Source organism: Peromyscus californicus, unplaced genomic scaffold (genome assembly GCF_007827085.1).
Source record: "Peromyscus californicus insignis strain IS unplaced genomic scaffold, ASM782708v3 Scaffold_2__1_contigs__length_46816999, whole genome shotgun sequence".
Taxonomy (NCBI): domain Eukaryota; kingdom Metazoa; phylum Chordata; class Mammalia; order Rodentia; family Cricetidae; genus Peromyscus; species Peromyscus californicus.
In genome coordinates this window covers 5,723,998-5,744,346 of record NW_026294540.1, presented here as the reverse complement: position 1 = coordinate 5,744,346, position 20,349 = coordinate 5,723,998, and the positions used below count along the sequence as shown (strand labels likewise).

Sequence of the window (20,349 nt, the reverse complement as noted above, 5' to 3'; positions counted from 1 at the left end):
CACACAGCCAAGTGCAGAGCATCTCAGACACCTGCACTCAAGCCCGTGGTCCCATCATCCTGTCTATGCAGACCTGCTGAGTAAAGCCACTAGGAATCTGAAATTGGGCTCCCACAGAATTACAATTTTTTTTTCTGGCATTTTACATGTGAGTGTTTCTTTGAATAGCAATGGCTGGTCTGGAATTCCCTCTATAGACAGTCCTGGCTTTGAACTCATATTTACCCACCTCAGGCTCCAGAGTGGTGGGATTATAACATGTATGTTTCACTGTACCACTCCTCAGTGGATGAACAGTTTGTTGTGTCAAATGCTGACATTACAATGATGATCTGACCATTATCCTTGTCTATGAGCTGTGCATGGCCACACAACAGATTCCTTCCAATTCTTCCAGTGTAAAACAATGAGCACGTGTTGGCTGCTTCTCTGGTTCAAGGTCTCAGCTAGAACTGTGATGAATCCCACTGCTGGCTAAGGCTAGGGTTTCACCTAGGCTTGAGTAGGGGTGGGGCAGCTTTCAAACTAAGAGATGGTTGGATTTTGGGTTATTGATCTAAGATGTCAGTGTGTCCCTGGGTGCTGATTGGAGAGTGTTCTCAGCTCCTCCACACAGGGACCCCAGGGCAGCTCACAGTGTGGTGGCTGTCTGTCCTGACAGTGAGAAATGAGCAGGCAAGCAAGGCAAAGGGCAATGTCTGTAGAACTTAGTTCTGGGGGGTGGTGTCAGCCCAGCCAGGTACAGTGGAGTACATTTATAATCCTACCACTGGGGAAGCTGAGGCCAGAGGGTTGCCACAGAAGTCTGAGGTTATACTGTGTTACTGGGCTATACTGGGTATACTGGGTTAAGGTATCTCACACAAGTAGATAGCTTCCTCTTAGACCTGGTGACCTGAGTTTGGTCTCCAAGACCTATAGAGTGGAGGGAGAAAACCAACTCCCTGAAGCTGTGCTCTGACCTACTCATGCATTTATGAGTGGTCCCAAGTGCTTACTTTCACCTGTGTTGGGGCAAGCACACACACACACACACACACACACACCTCTATTCACTGCTCTCCCCATGCAGCAGCTGGTAGGAGTCCAGGAGGAAGCTAGCAGGCAGGCATCAGACCCCTGGTAAAGTCAAGTCGGATTGATGGAGTGTGTTGTGCTTTCTTGCAGCAGGAACTACTGCACAGGGCATCAGCTCTCGGGCTGTTTGGCAGTTCAGCAATGCGCTCCAGTGCACCCTTCCTTTGATTAATCCCTTTCCAGAGTACAACTACTATGGCTGCTACTGTGGATTCTTGAGATTCTTCAACCCAGTGGAAGACTTAGACAGGTGAGTCATCCACTTGGTGGGACACTGGAGTGTCTGCTGTGGGGTGGGGACAGGACACAAGCAGAGCATCTCATGAGGACTGAATAGGAGACATGCATATTCTGCAAACATCGTATATGTTGTGTTGTTTATTATTATTTATTTTTCTTTCTTTGTTTATTTTTCCATAAAGAGGTTCTCTATGTAGCCCTAGTTGTCCTTGAACTCTCTCTAGAGACCATGCCCACCTTGAACTCAGAGATCTTCCAGCCTCTGCCTCCTGCGTGCTGAGGTTAAAGGTGTGCATCATCACCCACAGCATGTGTTTTCACCTCTTGTCATGCAAAGAAATCAGTTCAAGAGGACCCTGTATCTAGTGGTCCCCCAAAGCAGAATGTGTGAGGTGTTAATAGTGGGTAATGCTGCCCTCAGTCACTAGTCTAGGGCACAGCCAACCATCACAGCTCCCATCAGAGTGTCAGCCTTGGCTTTAAAAGTCACCAAAAGTTCAGAATGTGTAATTTCACTGTACTCCTGCAGCTTTTTTCAAAAATCACTGTTTTTGATACAGGATCCCACTTATATATCCTGGCTGATCTCAAACTCAGAGATCTATCTGCCTCTGCCCTCAAGTACTAGAATTAATTGTAGACACCATCACACTCCACAGAAGTTGCTTTCAATAAATATATGCTTAATAGAAATCATAGATTTCAAGCCACAGGACAATTTGTTCTGGAACATCATGTTAAATCATCCTCACATGTTTCAGAAAGACTGGAGGGGAGAATGGTCCATTCTCCTTTCTTAGTTGTTCCTTCCTCTCTCCAGGTGCTGCCAGATTCATGACAACTGCCTCGCTCAGGTCAATAACCTGGAAAACTGTGCAGTCCTCATAAGAAACCCCTACACCAGCTCCTACTCATACTCATGTTCTGGGAGTGAGATCACCTGCAGTGGTAGGTTTACCCTATGGGAACCTCTGAATTCTGCTTACTCCTGGGCAACTTTGCAAGGGGCAGAAGTAACAAGGACAGTCATTTACTTGGTCCCATTGGACACCACAACAGCCTTATCAGGTAGATACTAAAACATGGATGAGGTTTGATGCAGTAATCTGATTAATCTTTTCTAATAAAAAACAGGAGTCACATATTGGGGTAAGAACCAGAACATCAGTGAGCAGGGAACAGCTGCCAGCTGCTTCCTACCTCTTCCGTTCCTCCTTCCAAAATGATGAGATCTTCTCTCAGCCATCCTTTGCCACTTCCTGTCTCCATTCTGTCTAGAGTCCTCCAAACTTCTATGATTAGCTAGTGGCTAGCTCTGCCCTCTGACTCCAAGCAGGTTTGATTTGTTAGAACACAGTCAAAATATCACATATTTCCTTGTTTTTGTTTTTTGTTTTTTGTTTTGGTTTTTCGAGACAGGGTTTCTCTGTGTAGCTTTGTGCCTCTCCTGGAACTCACTTGGTAGCCCAGGCTGGCCTTGAAAGTCACAGAGATCCGCCTGGCTCTGCCTCCCGAGTGCTGGGGTTAAAGGTGTGCACGACCACCGCCCGGCTCATTTCCTTGTTTTTGTCTAAGCAAAAAGGACAGGTATTTTTTTAAACTAACATAGTAAAACCATATACAATAAGTACAATAACTATATACAAATATATACAGGCAAGAATTACATTAACAATGTCTAGTTCATTTGCATTTGCCAAATTGAGAGAAACTACACCATTATCTATCCTATCTTGGTAAGTTCAAAGTGTTGTACCTAATTTATTTTCTACCCTAACTTGCATTACCAACCCCAAACTATCTTTTTATGTCTCTCAACCTTATGCACTTTACATGTCTTTTGTGAGGTGAATTTGTTAACAAGGAAAACTATAACTATAACTGTCCAGTCTTCCACTCCTTCAGAGACCTGAGAAGGAAATATTACCTGAGTAAGCAGGAAGTGCAGAGTAAACAACTAAGAAATGACAGAAAGAGTCCCCCAAGGTGCCTCTGTAACCATGGGACATCCATATTTAGCCTATAGGTCTAGAATATCTGACAGACTTTTCTGTGAAACAGATTTTTGAAGGGTTGTTCTACCTTGTCCTTGCAAAGTTTGACAGTCACTTTCTTTTGTGTCCTGCTGTGTATACTGTCAGCAGTCGAGGCAAAGGCAGTTTCAGGCCTAGTGGCTAAGCTTTGTCGTGAAGAAAGTGAACTCCATATGGAGTTTCCTTGATGTCCATCATCTTCTCAGAAGTAGACTGGTACTGCTAGGAGCAGACATGTCTCATTGTCACTAAAAAAAAAATATGTTATTGAAACATCTTAAATGCCATATTCAGTATCCCTGTAGTGTTTGAAGACCAGCTGTCTATCTAAAATATATCTCTGTTTGACCTCAAAACATACTTAACATGACTACAAGTTTGATTGTAATAGGGGGCTAATTACTAACCTGTATTTCTTTATTATCCTAAATAGTTTGTAATAATGGCTTTCAAGGACTAGATATTTACATTACATTGTTAAATCAACTGTATAGGTATAATACCTTGAATAAGAATAGGAAGGTATGTACAATATATTATAACAAAAATAACCTTAAATTTGCATCAATATAAAAAAATCTATACCAATGTAAAATATTTAAGGCTAGTAGTTTCTTTTTTGGTTTAAAAGTAGACTCAATAATGTACATTTTTATCCTATCATTTCTATATCCTCCCTTTTTCTTTTCAGAACATGATCCCTGAATCTAATCTCCTTTGTTCAGTTTTTTTCCTGACCATCACCATTAACAACTTGTAACCAAACCCCCTAAATAATGACAGATATCCATAACCCACTGAATGACCAAAAACCACCCATCCCACCTTTGGGAATGTGGGTGTCATGTTCTTAAATTGCTTCCTATTTTGGGGAGGTAATGGCATTTTTAGGCGACCCTGTCTGGAAAGACAAAAATGAAACCCTGCCCCAACCCTAACTTTGGGGAGTTTCCCTTTTGGCAAGCTATGTCAGATCAAATGAAAAGTATTTGTTAGTTTATAAGTTAGATTGAATGGTCATTCTGTTTGATGAACTATCACGTCTTCTAATCAAGAAGTCTCTCTTGTTCAAATATAATCTTTATCAATTTTGATGGTATCCATAGTTTTTGTTCTCCTGAGAAACCAAAGCAAAACCTCTTCCCCAATATAACACATATCCTGGTTTCATTTTGGGGTTAATACATCTTTAAAGTATACAGGATGATTTAATTCAGCAGTTTTTCTATTATCTAATGTCTGTCCACAGCTGTCTATTCATTCTCATTAACATTTAGAAAATTTAAAGTTAATAAAGCATTGTGCAATCTATTTATGCAGGTCTTTATTACTACTTTCTTTTTGTTAAGCATATCTTTTAGAGTTCAATTAGATCCTTCTATAACTGCTTGCCATCTAGGATTGTGTGGTATACCTGTAACACGCTTTATTTTGTAATATGCAAAAAACTGTTTCATTTTTCTAGAGACATATGCTGGAGCATTGTCAGTCTTAATTTGTACAGGTATTCCCATGATGGTCATCATAACTTCTAACAAATGTGTGATTACAGAATCAGCCTTTTCAAACTCATAGGATTTTCCTTTTGAAATCCTGAATATGTATCTATGGTATGGTGTACATCTTTTAATTTCCCAAACTCTCCAAAATGAAATACATCTATTTGCCAAATTTCATTTACCCTTTTGGTTAGTTTACAGATAGTAGAGTTTGGTAATAAAAAAAAGTAGGACATTTCACTATAATGTCCATGACTTGTTGCCAAGTGATGGAAAAAAAACTGTTTCAAGCCCTTGCTCTTGACATTGTGTTTCTTATGAAATTCTGAGGTTTCTAGCACATTTCCTGCCAGTAGTTGATCCGTTTCATCATTATCTTGTGCTAGGGGGCCTGGTGGACCAGTGTGGGATATAATATATATTATATATAAGGGATGATTTTTATTTCTGGTTATCTTGTAACTGAATAAATAACAAAGTCAATTATGAATCATCTGGAATAAATTTAGCAATTTTAATACGTAAAACAACTCTTTCTGAATATTGAGAGTCAATAACGATATTAAGATGTTCTGGAAATCTATTAATACCTGATTTGTTTGGACCAATAAGGAACATAAGGGCTACAGAAATTGGTGTTCCCTGTACAATGTGAGGAAAGATCCAGTTAGCTATCTTTATAAACTGAATTATCTTACTTTTGGAATATTTATTGCTAGTCTCTCCCAAAAAATTACTGCAAGCTCTTTGCCAATGTTCATTTTCTGTCCATAAAGAGGAAATTTCCACAATATTAAAAGGTACTACAATTTCTGGTGGGTCTATTTCTGCTAATTGACAAAGCCTCAATTTTCCTTTTAGATTCAACTCAGAAACATTTTCTACATAGGTCTTTAATGTTTTACTCTGTTTGTGTGGTAAAAATACCCATTATAAGATATTATCTTCTCCCTGTATTTACCTTCCTATTGGAGAATGCAGAGAAGACTGAATAACCAGAGTACAATCAAGCTCTGGATCCAAACAATCCACATGTGCATCCTGTAATTTGTTTTCTGCCAAAGACAATTCTCTCAGCCTCAGCTGATCATTTTCTTGGATGCCGGAAATGATCCCCGGTGGTGGATGGGTCCTGCAGAGGGTTTAAGAAGTGAGCCAGGCCATGGTGGTTGGGAGAATCTTGCAGCCTGACTGACTAGCAGCCAGAGTGTTTCTTTATTTATACAGAATTTAGTTAGCAGGAATACATTCTTGATGTTCCAAAACACAGAAAATATCGTTTTTGTTTTTGGACATGTGTTTCACTTCCTTTTGCTCATCTTTTAGTCATCATTAATAAACTATGACAGAACAGAGTTATCATTTCCAATCATTTTCCCTCAAGTTTTGACATCATTAATAAACAGTTATCATTCTTACTTATAAAACCCATAATCCAATTTTTGAGAATCTAGAGGCACATGACAGCCTGTGCTCAGGCTGGTTGTTTTGATTGCTTCAAGGACACTAGACCAATACAAAATCTTCAACCACCCTGGGCATTTTGCCATGTCTCAGGCAGTGTATTACTAACTCTTAGTGGTCAGAGTGCTCAGGGAAAATCCTCAGGCTAAAGATGCTGCTGTTTTTATTCAAATCCTGACATAATACAATGCTTATATTTTATATTTTTATAGAATTTGGCATTCTGTTGTTCCTTGACATTATAGTGACTCTAACTTTTAAGAGAGGGAGGTCCTGACTTCTTATACTTTTATCATCTTTCCACTCCATACTTTGCTCATCAGTATGTCTCTATGTGGGGCAGAGTTGTATGCCACATAATTGTCTGAGTGTACAGTGGGAAGAGGCTTGTAATCTGAGCTGTGGCCAACTTCTCTAGCCCACCAGATCTTGCTGATCTTTTTGAATTTACTTTGTTTTGAATATATTGTTCCAGTGTAAGTACAGGGACAGATGTTTCAAGAATGTCTCATAGCCACATGAAGAGACCTCTGGCTTCTTTATGTGTCACAACCTCCAAGGCAGAAGGAAGTCCTTCAAGTAGATAAGGATATCTCCCTCAAAGTGGTGGTGGTGGGAATAGTATGTTCAGGACTTTCCTGGGTAAGCTTAGAAGCAGCATTCCTAGGAGAAGACATAAATGATTCATAAGGAATTTCCATCAATCCAATATCCCCAAATTGTACAAATATTAAAAGTGCCCCAAGTATGTAACAGGTGGAGGTGAAAACCAAAGGTGGCATGGCAGCCACCATGTGGCTCAGCTCTGCTGGATCTTTGTCAAGCAGCTGTGCTGGCTTTATGAATTCTGCCATTCTTTCAGATATGACTGTGCCACTTGGACTATTTAGGTCCTTGTCACCTTGTCAGGTTTGAAATAAATTACTTAATTCTTGAGTTGTTAATCCAATTATTGCTGTAGCCAGGTAATGTCACCATGCTAAGACTAAGAGTCTGCAATTGATCTCTACTGATTAGTACCTTTTGGGGTTGAATCTTTTTTGTAAACCTGTTTTATATCCTAGGTAGTTAATAGTGTCTCCTCTTTGTATTTTTGGGAGCAATTTGTAATCCCCAAAAAGGTAAAATTTTTCTTTACTTCTTCAAACATTTTCTCTAAGGTAACTATTTTGAATCAGCTAGTAAGATATCATCCATATAATGGTAAATTCTAGATGGAGGAAACTGATTATGAAATATTTCCAATGACAGTCGTCAAAAACATTGGCACAGGTTAGGTCGGTTTAGCATCCATTTTGGGAGAACTTTCCACTGATATCTTTTAATGGGCTGGGAATTATTATAAGTAGGCAATGTGAAGGCAAATTTTTCTCTATCCTTCTCTTATAAAGGTATAGTGAAGAAACAGTCTTTTAAATCAATCACTATAATAGACCATACTTGAGGTAACAGAGAAGGCAAAGGAATTCCAGGCTATAGAGAGCTCATCAGCTGAATTACTTCATTTTTGGCTCTCAAAATTATTAGCATTCTCCATTTTCCAGATTTCTTCTTAATGACAAATATAGGAGAATTCCAAGGATTAGTTGATTCTTCAATATGTTGACTATGTAACTACCCCTGTACCTGTTGTTCTAAGGCCTGTAATATTTCTGATATCAAAGGCCATTGGTCCACCCAGATAGGTTTGTCTTTTAACTATTTTAAAGGTAGGGCTGTTGGTAACCTTAAAGATCAGCAGCTTTTGTGCCCTGTTTATGAAAAACCTGAATGGTCAGTGACTGTTCTTCATAATACTTTTTAATATTTGTCCCAGAAACATTTGTTAGTTTATGATTTGTTCCTGAGATTGGAGGAATATTAATCTGGGCATTCCATTGCTGTAACAAATTATATCCCCATAAATCTTTTGCTATGTTAGCCAATTATGGCTCTAATTTTCCTCTCTGTCCTTCTGGCACTATACATTTGACATATCTTGACTTTATTTTACCTGAGATAAAGTTCCAATCCCCAAAAGTTGAACATTTACCTCCTGAAGAGACTAATTTGGATGCCAAGATTTTGGTGTCATTATTGTTATATCTGCCCTGGTGTCTACAAGACCCTCAATTACAATGTCATTTACTCATATTTTTTAACTTTGGTCTTTGATCATGTATAGAAGTTTGCCAAAATATTTGCTTTATGGTTTTACCTGGATATTTTGTTCTATCTTCTAAAGTTGTTATTTAATCCAGAGCAGTATGGGTTTTTTTTTTTTACAATAGTCATTATGTATTTAATTTGCTCTAGGAAGCATTTCCACAAGTCGATAGGGACTGCCTAAACCAAATTCGACATGAGGGCCCACAAGCATCCCCCCTCCAAGATGTTTTCCAATGGCAAAAGTTACTTTGTCTGTGCCTTGTTGATTTGCATTCATTGTTCCAGGTTCTGCCTTTGCTTTATCTTCTCCAGAAAGCAGAGACTTTCTGTTTGTATTAGTCCTAGAAAAATCATTATTTCTAGGAATGCCCTATCTACAATCCCTTTTTAGGTGACCTTGTTTAGCACAATTAAAACATCTGACATTTTGATTATTCTTCAAGCCTCTAGAAATCATCTCTCCTATCCAAGCATCAACATGGTTATAAGATTCAATATTGATTGTATCTCTGAGCTATTCCTCTGTGGGTGCTGGTCTAAATTTAAAGGCCTAATTACTCTTTTCTATTGTGAATTAGCATTTTCACATGCAAAGATTCAATTATTATTTATCTAGCTTATGGATTTGGTATCATTCTATTTGCAGATGAAGTCAATCCTCATGAACTTTTCTTTTGGGCCCTGTACAACTTTAGTAGTAAATGACACAGTTTTCTTTCCAAGTTCTTCAACTCTGTCCCAAGCATCCAAAGCTGCTTCACGGCATAGAGCCAAGATATGGTCATCATATATAGACTGTCTCTATACATCAGCATAATCACCCTCTCCAAGCAGCTGGTCTTGGAAATTTCTATACCCCTATCCCTACTTCATTGTTCAATGGCCTCAACCTCATCTTCCCACCAGGTCCTTCACTGTAATTGAGGACCAGGTTCCAATACTTTTAGAACCAAGTCTTTCCATTTTTGTGGGATAATACTGTTACTAGTTGACCATGAATTTTATATCTGCCTCACAAAAGGAGAATGCTACCATATGAGACTATCTCTTCCTTAAATCTCCTCAAATCTAACATTTCCACAGGAATCCAGTCAGCTCTTACACAGCCTTGGGGATTCCTGTCATTTGACAGTTCTTCCTGTTTGGTGACTGGATAAATTAAGGTTGAGTTTTTTGATAACCTTAGGCTGTTTCTTTCTAATTTCATAATGTGATGGTAACATTGGTTCTCCCTTAAATTCCTCTGTCTTTGTCTGAATATCTCTATGGTCTGTTTTAATGAGTTTTTCTAAGTCTTCTAAAGTATCACTCAAAATTACATGTTTTTCTTTAGTAAGTAGTTGTAAGGCTTGCATATTATCAGTCAATTTCTGATATTTGGCATTGATATCAACTAACATTTTTAGGGATAAAGCAAGAATTACTAAGCTGATAATGCTTACAATTAACATTATGTAAATCACAGCTAAGTTAATTATCCCCTCATTTAATTGTTCCATTTTATTTATTTATTGATTTATTTGTTTGTTTGTTTTTTATTTTTCTTTATTAAGAAATTTTCGACTCACTCCACATACCTCCCACAGATCCCCCCTTCTCCCTCCTCCCACCCCCCAGCCCTCTCTCCCAAGTCACCCCGCATCCCCACAATCCTCAAATCAAGGTCTCCCATTGGGAATCAGCAGAGCCCGGCACACTGAGCCTAGGCAGGTCCAAGCCCCTTCCCACTGCACCAAGGCCGTGCAAGGCATCACACCACAGGCACCAGATTCCCAAAGGCCTGCCCATGCACCAGGGACAGATCCCGATCCCCCTGCCTGGGTGTCCCCCAAACACTTTGAGCCAAACACATGTCTTCCGTATCCAGAGGGCCAAGTTCAGTCCCATGGGGGCTCCAAAGCAACCAGTGCATAGTTCATGGGCTTCTATTTTTAAAACATCCATTGTGGAATCATACACAGACCTAATTCCCTCCATCATAATAGTGTTTCCTAATTTATATCCTGGGAAAAAACTCTCTCTCTCTTTCTTTAACTAATTCCCCCCTTTAAAAAGTCTCAGTTGTCTCACCAAATCTGCTGATATTGACACTGAAGTGTGAGGCTAAGATTGCTGTGCAGCACATCTGGACAGAGAACACAGGTGGTGCACAACTGGCTGAGAACAGCTGCCCCAGTCAGATGTCAGGAGCCAGAGGACAGGGTCCAGGGGAAGTCCACAACCCACAGGAAAAAGTAGCCAAAGAGCCAGCAGTCTGAAAGGCAGATACAAGGGAATGCACAAAAGCAGCATGTGTGGCTGGCAGGAAGTGAAAACACAGAGCTGCCTGAAGGCAGAGCTGGCCAGGGGTGAGGGATGAACTCCAGTGGTTTTGGGAACCAAAGTGCCTGTCAGGTTTTGGGCTTGTGTAGATTGCTGTAGAAAGGCTGCAACAGGAAAATCCCAGACCCACTCAGAGGGCTTGGGGAAGAAAAAGAAAAGTCAGACCGCCACATGGCGACTCCTGCAGGTGTAACTCCCACAGACAGCTCTGGCAGATGCCTGTGGCTGCAAAGCCTTGGGCATGCGGCTGTTTCCTGAATTCATGCCCCCAAATTTGAACACCACTTGATGTGTTAATCTAATTAATCTTTATCAGTCAAAAACCAGGAGTCAAATATTGGGGCAAGAACTTGAAAGATGAGAGAACAGGGAGAAGCTGCCAGTTCCTTTCTTCCTCTCCCATTCCTTCATTTCAAAGGGCTGAACTCCTTTCTCTGCCCCACCTTACCTCTTCCTGACTCCTCTCTGTCTACAGTCCTCCAAATCTATGGTCAGTAGTGGCTAGCTCCACCTTCTGACTCAAAGCAAGCTTTATTTGTCAGAACACAATCAGAAAATCACACAACAGAGGTCCTTGATGGGGAAGATGAGGAAGCTGGGGCCAGATGCCCAAGGTCAACAGCTTAGAAGTGATGACATTTGATTCTGGATCAATCATCTACATCATTCAAATGCCTTTTAAAAAACCTTTAAAGATTTTATATATTTGTGGGTGAGGCATGCCTGTGCAACTTCACACCTGTGGATCTCTGAAGGAATCTGTACTCACCTTTGACCATGTGAGTCCTGGGGATAGAACTCGGGTTCAGACTTGGTAGCAAGGGCCTTTATTCCCTGAGCCATCTTGCCTGCCCAAAGCCTCTCCTGTTAGCTGCTGTGTTATATTGATTTCATACTGACTAGACAATGGAGAGCTGCGTCATTGTGTAAGTCAGATACTGGAGTAAACACCTGTGCAGGGCAAGATTTATCATTCCCATTTTACAGGTGAGGATTCAGAGGGCTGGGATATACCTCAGTTGCTAGAGTGCTTGCCTAGCATGCACAGAGCCCTGGGTTCCACCTCCAGAACCCATGAACTGAGTGTGGTGGTGCACACCTGTAATCCCAGCACTTGGGAGGTGGAGGCAGGAGGATTGTTTTCTATCATATAATTTTCAAGTGGTAGCTGATATTTGTGGTTTTCCTGGTTTTAGGATTAAATATCCATGTTTATTTATTTTTATGTATAAGAATGAGTTTACATCCTGTGTCCTCTTCAGTCACTCTCCACTATGTCTTTAGAGGCTGGGTCTCTCACTAAACATGACACTCACTTTTAGCTAGCCTGACTGACCAACAAGTTTTGGGAATACATGCTTCCCACTTCCCAATAGAGTTACAGATGCCCCAAGCATCCCTTGATTTTTACATGGTTGCTGGGCATCTTAGGTCAGGTCCTCATGACCTTTTACCGCTTTACCAACTGTGCCGTCTCCCCAGCCCACAACAATTGATATTTTTATTATCAGTGTGTTCCAGCAATTTGGACAACTCAATGTCCTTTCTGTGCTCTGTCTCTCAACCCTGAGTCTGCACCAATGTTAGATGCACCACTGTCTTTTGGTTACAAATCATAGGGAGCAGGGTCATGGGTTCCACTCAACTTCTTTTTTGTTTCTCTCCAGAGGAAAATAACCCCTGTGAGGCCTTCATCTGCAACTGTGCCCACCAGGCCGCCATCTGCTTCTTCAATACTCCATACAACAAGCAGAACAAACGAGATAACTGTTAGACTTATCACCTCAGTTACTGGGACACCATCCCTGCCTGCCTGGTGGTCTTCACTATACAATGTGCCCTCTAATAAAGCACCCATAGAAAGAACTCGGCTATGGTGATTGTATTCTCTGTCTATGGAACATAACTAGATCCTCAGAGAACATCATTCCATCCAGCTCTGGAAACTGAAGATTAATGGGAAAGACATTGCCATTAGCGGAGCACCTTGGATAGTGGGTGATGAGCCTGGCCACTCCTTTTACCCCAGCACAGTGTGATGCAGATGCAGAGGAAGGGAAATCTTTGAAGTTCAAGGCCAACCTGGTCTAAAAGTCCAGTTCCAGGATAGCCAGGAGTATTACACAAAGAAACCCTAAATGGAAAAAAAAACCCAAAAAGTAGAAGAAAAACTCAGCCTTAGATACAAAGAAGGGTGTTAAGGGAGACAGACAGGGGAGCAGACGGAAGAGATAAGGCAGGGAGAGGAAAGGAGGGGTAGGGAGGGAAGGAAAGAGAAGACAGAGAGGTAGGAGGGAGAGAAGAGAGAGAGAAGCAGTGTCACATGGGAACTAAAGGAATACTTTGGCCCTAAAAATACTGGACTCAAAGCACTTCTGCTGTGAGCTCATCATAAGAAGTGGGATATAAGAAACCAAACTGGACTGAGAGTAAATGACCTGAAGACAGGATTACATCCTGTGACCTTTGAATCTCCACTGTGCCTAAACACACGCCACAGGATAATTGTCCTGATAAAGTACACAGCAGCCTAACTTTTTACAACAAACAAATGTGAACATTACATTTCCTCTACCTTTCAATATCACCTGACCCCGTAGGCAAAGCCAGGTTAATCTCTGGTTTCCTCCTCAACACAATTTAGGAAAAAGATGTCTCATTGCCTGGTTTACGGCAAACGTGGTTCTTGTTCTCTTTTCCTTTAGTGAACAGCTGCCCAGTCCTCTGCTTTCTTATCCCCACCCCTATTGACACTGATGTCCCAAAGCTCAGGCCTCGCCCCTCCCTAGGTCAGGACTGGTGAGCAACAGGTGCAGCTAGAGCCACCTGCCCAGGCGCAGTGACTGGGAGTAGCTGGTAATGACTGTCCAGAGTCCTGCTGGAAGGGTAGGGGGAGCTTGAATGTGGAGACAACTCGACTCACCCCTACATGGTTTTTATCTGGGGAAAAGGTGAGATGTCAGAAAAAGGAGGTGCTGGCGTGATAAGTTAGAGGGTACATGAGAGAAGACTAGACACAGAGGCCAGAGGTCATTGGCCCAGCAGACACTGTTCACAAAGCCACCATGTGGTTGCTGAGAATGGAACTCCAGTCCTCAGCAAGAGCAGAAAGTGCTCTTAAGTGCTGATCCATCTCTCCAGCCCCTGTAATGGTTGATCGTCAGCCTCACACACTGGGTAGGGAGAGTCTCAGCTGGAGGATTGCCTGCAGCATATTGGCCTGTGGGCACATCTGTTGTGAAGGCATTTGCTGTCTTTCTTTCTTTCTTTCTTTCTTTCTTTCTTTCTTTCTTTCTTTCTTTCTTTCTTTCTTTCTTTCTTTCTTTCTTTTTTCTTTCTCTTTCTTTCTCTCTCTTTCTCTCTCTCTCTCTTTCTCTATTTCTTTCTCTCTCTCTTTCTCTCTCTGTCATTATGTCTTTCTTTATTTTTTCCTTATTTATTGGTTTTTAGTTTTTTGTTTTTCAACACAGGGTTTCTTTGTATATTTATGGCTGTCCTGAAACTGACTCTGTAAGCCAGGCTGGCCTTGAACTCAGATATTTGCCTGCCTCTGCCCCATAAGTGCTGATGTTAAAGGCATATACTAACACCAACATATGGGTACATTCCCAGTTTTCAAATGCAGTTTCTGGGCTAGTAACATGCAGCCTAAGATACAAGCCTGTAGATCTGAGTTCAATTCCTGGAACCCATTTAAAGGTAGGAGAGAACTGACTCTACGGAGTTGTTCTCGGACCTCCACTTGTGTGTATGAATTTCTCTCTCTCTCTCTCTCTCTCTCTCTCTCTCTCTCTCTCTCTCTCTCTCTCTCTCCCTCTCTCTGTGTCATATACACACACTCACATTAATTAATTTGTTAATTAAATAAAAATCAAACTTATGGGGACTGGAGAGATGGCTCAGTGGTTAAGAGCACCGACTGCCCTTCCAGAGGTCCTGAGTTCAAATCCCAGCAACCACATGGTGGCTCACAACCATCTGTAATGAGATCTGGTGCCCTCTTCTGGCCTGCAGGGACACATGCAGGCAGAATACTGTATACATAATAAATAAATAAATCTTTAAAAAAAAATCAAACTTATAACTATATCTACACCATAGGCTGTGTCAGGTTCTTGGGATAGACTTAGTGCTTACTTTATACAGTTAACTTGGAGGATTGTAGGGTCCAGCCACTCTTACCTGGGGCAAGATGTCACTGTCAGCATCCCTCAGTCCCAAGCCCAGGCAATATCTATATCTTCTTATGCCCTCAAAGCATCCACAGCGAAGGGACTTGGCCCTTTGCCAGTCACTGACTTGAGCTGGCTGGGGTGTTGAACTAGCCCTTTCTCTTTGCCTCTGTGACAGCACTGATTCAGGCTCTGTCACCATCTACAGCAGCTCTGCAGGTTGGGACTGTGTGTGAGGGTGCACATATTCTACTTCTGTGCTACACACACAGTAGTCACAGGCCCGTGTGCTGACTGGACACTGTCAGAGCACAGCTACAGGACTGTAAAGAGAAGTCACTGAGTCCTCTCCTCACTCAGGATGAAACTGCTTCTGCTTGTCGCACTGCTCACAGTAAGGACACTTGTCCCCTCTGAGTGCCCCCATCTCCCTTGTCTTCAATGTGCAGGCCCTGCTGGTCACACCTGAAGTTCTGGTTTGGGGTTCCTGTTGGGGTCTAACAGCCTGTGGGTTTGGGTTCCATGCTCACCCCATGTCCACAACAGGTGCCACTCTCACCCTCTAAGTCAGCTCAGATGACTCCTTAGGAACGTCCACTACAGTCACCTACACAAGCAATGAAGCCCCTTCTGTCTCTGCCATATTGAACCAGCACCCATTTTCTTGGGCCTAAGGTGTTCTGACAATGTGATTTTTTTCCTTTTAAAAAATATTGAAATTTATTTTACATATATGAGCCCTCTACCTGCATGTGTGTCTATGAACTGTGTGTGAGCAGTGCCTACAGAGGCCAGATGAGGGGTCTGATCCTCCAGAACTGGGGTCATAGGCAGTTGTGAGCTGCCTTGTGGCTGCCGTACCTGAGCCTGGGTCCCACACAAGCTCACCAAGTGCTCCTGACTGCAGAGCCATCTCTCCAGCCCTTATTATTTTTTTATCCACAGGATTATATAATTCTGGCTCAGGATGTCCTCCAACTCAACATTCTAGCCAAAACTTACCTCAGCCTCCCAGGTGTTAGGATTACATACAGAACTATAAAGAGAGAAGTCACTTGAGTCCTCCACACACTCAAGATGAAACTTCTTCTGCTGATCACTCTGCTCACAGGTAGGACCCTTGTTCCCTCTGGGTGCCCCCCCATCTCCCTTGTCTTCAATGCACTGTTTCTCAATGGTCATACTTGAAGTTCTGGTTTAGGGTTGTGTGGGGCTGCTACCCACCAACCCCACAGTTCCCCAGAGTTTTCTTGAGTGAGAGCAGCAGGAAATATTAGATAGAAGGGTTTAGATTGTGGAGATAAACAGATAGAAAATACAGGATAGCATCCAGAGGGCCTGGAACCTAGTCCAATGGCCCTGACTGTCTCTGCCCTAAGGTATTTATAAAAACGCCAAGGGAATGGAGCAAAAGACCTCCCCCCAGCACAGCCAAGTGCAGACCATCTCAGACACCTAGTTCTCAGGCCTGTGGTCCAATCATCCTTTCTATTCAGACCTGCTTAGTGAAGCCACTAAGAACCTGAAAATGGGCTCCCACAGGTCCCCCTTTCTTAATATATAAAAAATAACTTGTTAAGAGCTCACAGCAATCTCCATAGCTGTTACACCTCCCAGTATGGGAGTAGAGGATGATAAAGATGGCATTTCTCTTTTTGGATTGGGTCCAAGGTGACTACAGCAGTCTTAGCTGCATCCAGTCATTTCTAAACCAAAATCTCTTAAGGCAACTACAAATTTAAAGCTTAGCTTCATCATTACCATTAACAGGTTAACAAATATTGCTGTACATAGTTTCACTTCTCTCAATCTTACAACTTAAAGCAATGGAACCCAATTTAATGGAACCATTTGAACTAACAAATAGTGCTATACATAGTTAGAATTTTCTCAGTCTTACAACTTTAAGTCTTAATAGAACCATTTGAATTTTCTTGCTAATATGTAGGAAAAACTTCTGATGCATACACAAACTTAAATATTTCCTTAACTTCACAAAATCAGGGTGTTAATACCAATAGGTTAACATAATTTCTGCAAACATACATTCAACCTTAATTCACTCATAACTCCTCCTTTTCTTTATAAATTTTTAAACAAAATCTTGAACCTAGATAGAAAAACCCAAACTTACACAGTTCCTAAAAACCCATAACTATTAATACTTTCAAAACTTTTAGCAAAACATCCAAAAGCAGTTTCTTTCTTTCTTTTTTTTTTTTTTTTTTTTGAGACAGGGTTTCTCTGTGTAGCTTTGCGCCTTTCCTGGAACTCACTTGGTAGCCCAGGCTGGCCTCGAACTCACAGAGATCCGCCTGGCTCTGCCTCCCAAGTGCTGGGATTAAAGGCATACGCCACCACCGCCCGGCCCAAAAGCAGTTTCTTAATAAAGCTCTTTACACTTTAAAGCAACCTTAGTATACCCATTTGCATTTCTTACTAACAAAACATAACATTAATCCACTCAAATAACAAAATGTTTTTTTAATTATATACACTAAGGAATATTACTTCTTCTTTTTACAACTTAAAACAAAAAATCTCAAGCCTAGTTAGAAAACCCAAACTTTTCCATTTAAACAGTCCCTTTTGTAACACAAAACCACTTCCATAAGTAATTCCATTTTTACATAAACAGTTCCATAAAACAGGTCCATTTTTTGACACAAAAGAATTCATGAATCACTAGCATATATGCATACACAAAACTGCATCTTGAGTTTAGGTAAAAACAATAAATTTCTTCATTTAAATAGTTCCATTTTTAACACGAATAATTCCAGAAAACAGTTCCTAAGTCATTACTAGAAGTAAATTCAAAATTGTCCCATTGCAATGAAATCACTATTGTTCATTTCATTTCTTAAGTCCCAAAATACAAATAATAAATTCTGGTACCAGTCTTCCAAATATGAAGAAATCCATAACCAAGACCTTTTTGTAGTTTTATCTCATGTTTTATGTTCAAAAAGTTCAAAAAAAGTAAATTCTGGTATCAGACTTTCACTTCCAAATATGAAGAGATGTTTTACAACCAAAACTTTTTGCAGTTAACCATTTTTGTTCAAACAAGCGTCTCTGCAACTTTCATTCTCAAGCTGGAGACATTTTTTGTTACAGTAGTATTTTAAACTGCACCATTTTTTTGCTCTTAGCTCAGGTTTTTCTGTGTTGCATTGATTTTTCCATGGATCTCACCTGCAGATGCCTTGTGCTGGTTCTGGAGTCTGCAATTCTTAGCTTTTTAGCAGCTTCTGGAGCTTTTGAAAACTGCTCAGACTGACTGTTTTGCAGTCTTTTAGGACACTCCTTCTGTATCTCAGGTTTTTTCACAATACACTTTAAGCAGAGACTCACACTTAACATTTACACTTTTTAACAAACTCACATAGAACTAATGAACATATATTTATCTATTTACTTATACACTTACTTCTTATATTCTTATTTAAAGTTATATTTACAACTAGCATCTTTCTTATATTCTTATTTGAACTTACACACTTCTTACAAGCTTATTACTACATGTCTTAGGACTACCTTAGATACTTCTTACAAGTTTATATTCTTAAAGAAATTCTACAGATCTAAAACTTATCTACTTCTTATTTAAACCTACATCATGGCCATTTTCTGCATGACTTAAACAAATTCTGTAGATCTACTTTACAAATCCATATTAAGCAAACTCTGTATAGGGCAACTATTAGCATATGTCTAACTTAGCAAACACCTAAAGATTTTGTAGCACTTAGAAGAGATTTAACATCTTCTAACAAGACAGAAATAATTTTCTACTTCTTACTCCTAATTATTATCACTATCTTTATTCGAAAGATTCTCTTAACCAGACAGAAAGTATGCAATCATTTCTAAAGTTCAGAGCTTATCATTCTGAAAGTTCTTGAGAAACAGGAGTTTAATTCTTTAATGGCTCTCTCTTAACTCTGAAACTTAGTGACTTCTGTTGCTATGCATTTCAGATGTTTTATAACAACTCTATTAAGAGCTATCTCAGTTTACAGCAAACCCAAAAGAAAGAAAAAAGAAGAGACAAGAAGAAAAACCTTGTAAAGAATATTCTGTTTCAACAGACAGTTTCCTAACAGGAGAAGATAGTTGTCTAAATTGGAATGGGCTTCCAGACCTGCAACTTCCATCAGGTCTGAAAACATTGCTGAAACTTAGTTAAAATGGTCTCAAACTTCTCAGCTGTCTGGAAGCCTCTTTATTCTCCTACTGTCCCCAGACTGCAAGATGGAACCTTAATATCAAGAGCATTGTTTTAGCTCCTTTATACACTCATCACCAAACTCTGATACAATTTCCCCTCTTATTTTTTTTAAAGCTGTATTTACCATGAGTTCTTTAACCATGCTGATGTTTCTGATAGATTTTTATTAGCCCAACATTTTCACCAAAACTGCTACTATTGAAAGGAGTCAAGAACATAGGTGTTCTTTCATGAAACGTATCCTTCATTATCTTACTCAGAGGAAAAGCATTTTCAGGATTTAGTATTTTCACTTCATTAGCTTTAACCCCTGATGTTATTGTTAGCAGCTGTGATATTTAGCATTGATTTCTTATAAGGAACTTTCAGTTGAAGCAACTATTTTTTAAGAGATTTTCTGAAGTTTGTTTCTCATCTATAAAGCAGTCATTTCTTTTTGAATGCTCATTTCCTTGTCTTCTTATTAGATTTGCAAAGGAATTATTCAGCGGGTTGTTTGTTTAAGAGGTAAAGAACTTTTTAAAATTTCCCATACGTTTCTTCATATCTAAAACCACGTTCAGTGTATAAACTGCTTTCCCTTGTCTTAAGGATTTTAAAGTGGCTTGTTTGCTCTTATAGGTAGCTTTTTGTTTGACCTGAGACCTCAAGAGGTAAGATTAAGCGTTTTAGCATTGCTTTGAGAAGAAACTTGATTCTGAGCTGAAAAAACAGTTTTTGGACAGCATTGCCATCTTCACCTGAAAAAGTACCTTTCCCAGAATGCATTTCTCTATAGCAGTTTGTTGTTATAAGCTAGCTTTTGGACTTCATTTCCCATAGTTCTTTTAAGGTCTGAAAGTCAACTTTTAGTTGACTTTTACTGGTCTTGCTTTCCAAGTTTTTTGCCTGGGACGTTTGAACCAAGCTTTTTGAGTTTTCAACTATGGGAGGTCAGGAGATTTCTGCCTTCTTTTACCGGGGAGGTTTTCAAAGTTTTTGCTTTAGCAATGGGAGATTTGAACCAAGCGCTTTATGTTTTTGATTACGGGACATTGGGAGATTTCTGTTTTCTCCTCAGCTGGCTTTAAGATGTGTCTCTCTTTCATCAGACAGTGGCCCCGGATCAGAACCTGCACCTGCCTCGATAACACGCAATTGAATCCGGCATTCCTTTTACC

At 40.3% G+C, this 20,349-nt stretch overlaps 1 protein-coding gene across 1 annotated transcript in view; it reads left to right on the top strand.

Annotated features, from left to right (window-relative positions):
* LOC128120730 (phospholipase A2-like) overlaps nt 1-12,557 on the top strand; it is a 13,899-nt gene extending 1,342 nt beyond the window's left edge. The window contains exons 2-4 of the mRNA XM_052754936.1: nt 1,171-1,327; nt 2,138-2,265; nt 12,451-12,557. Of these exons, the coding sequence (XP_052610896.1) occupies nt 1,171-1,327; nt 2,138-2,265; nt 12,451-12,557 (392 nt within the window). The remainder of the gene's footprint in view (nt 1-1,170; nt 1,328-2,137; nt 2,266-12,450) is intronic.
* The last annotated feature ends 7,792 nt before the right edge of the window (nt 12,558-20,349 follow it).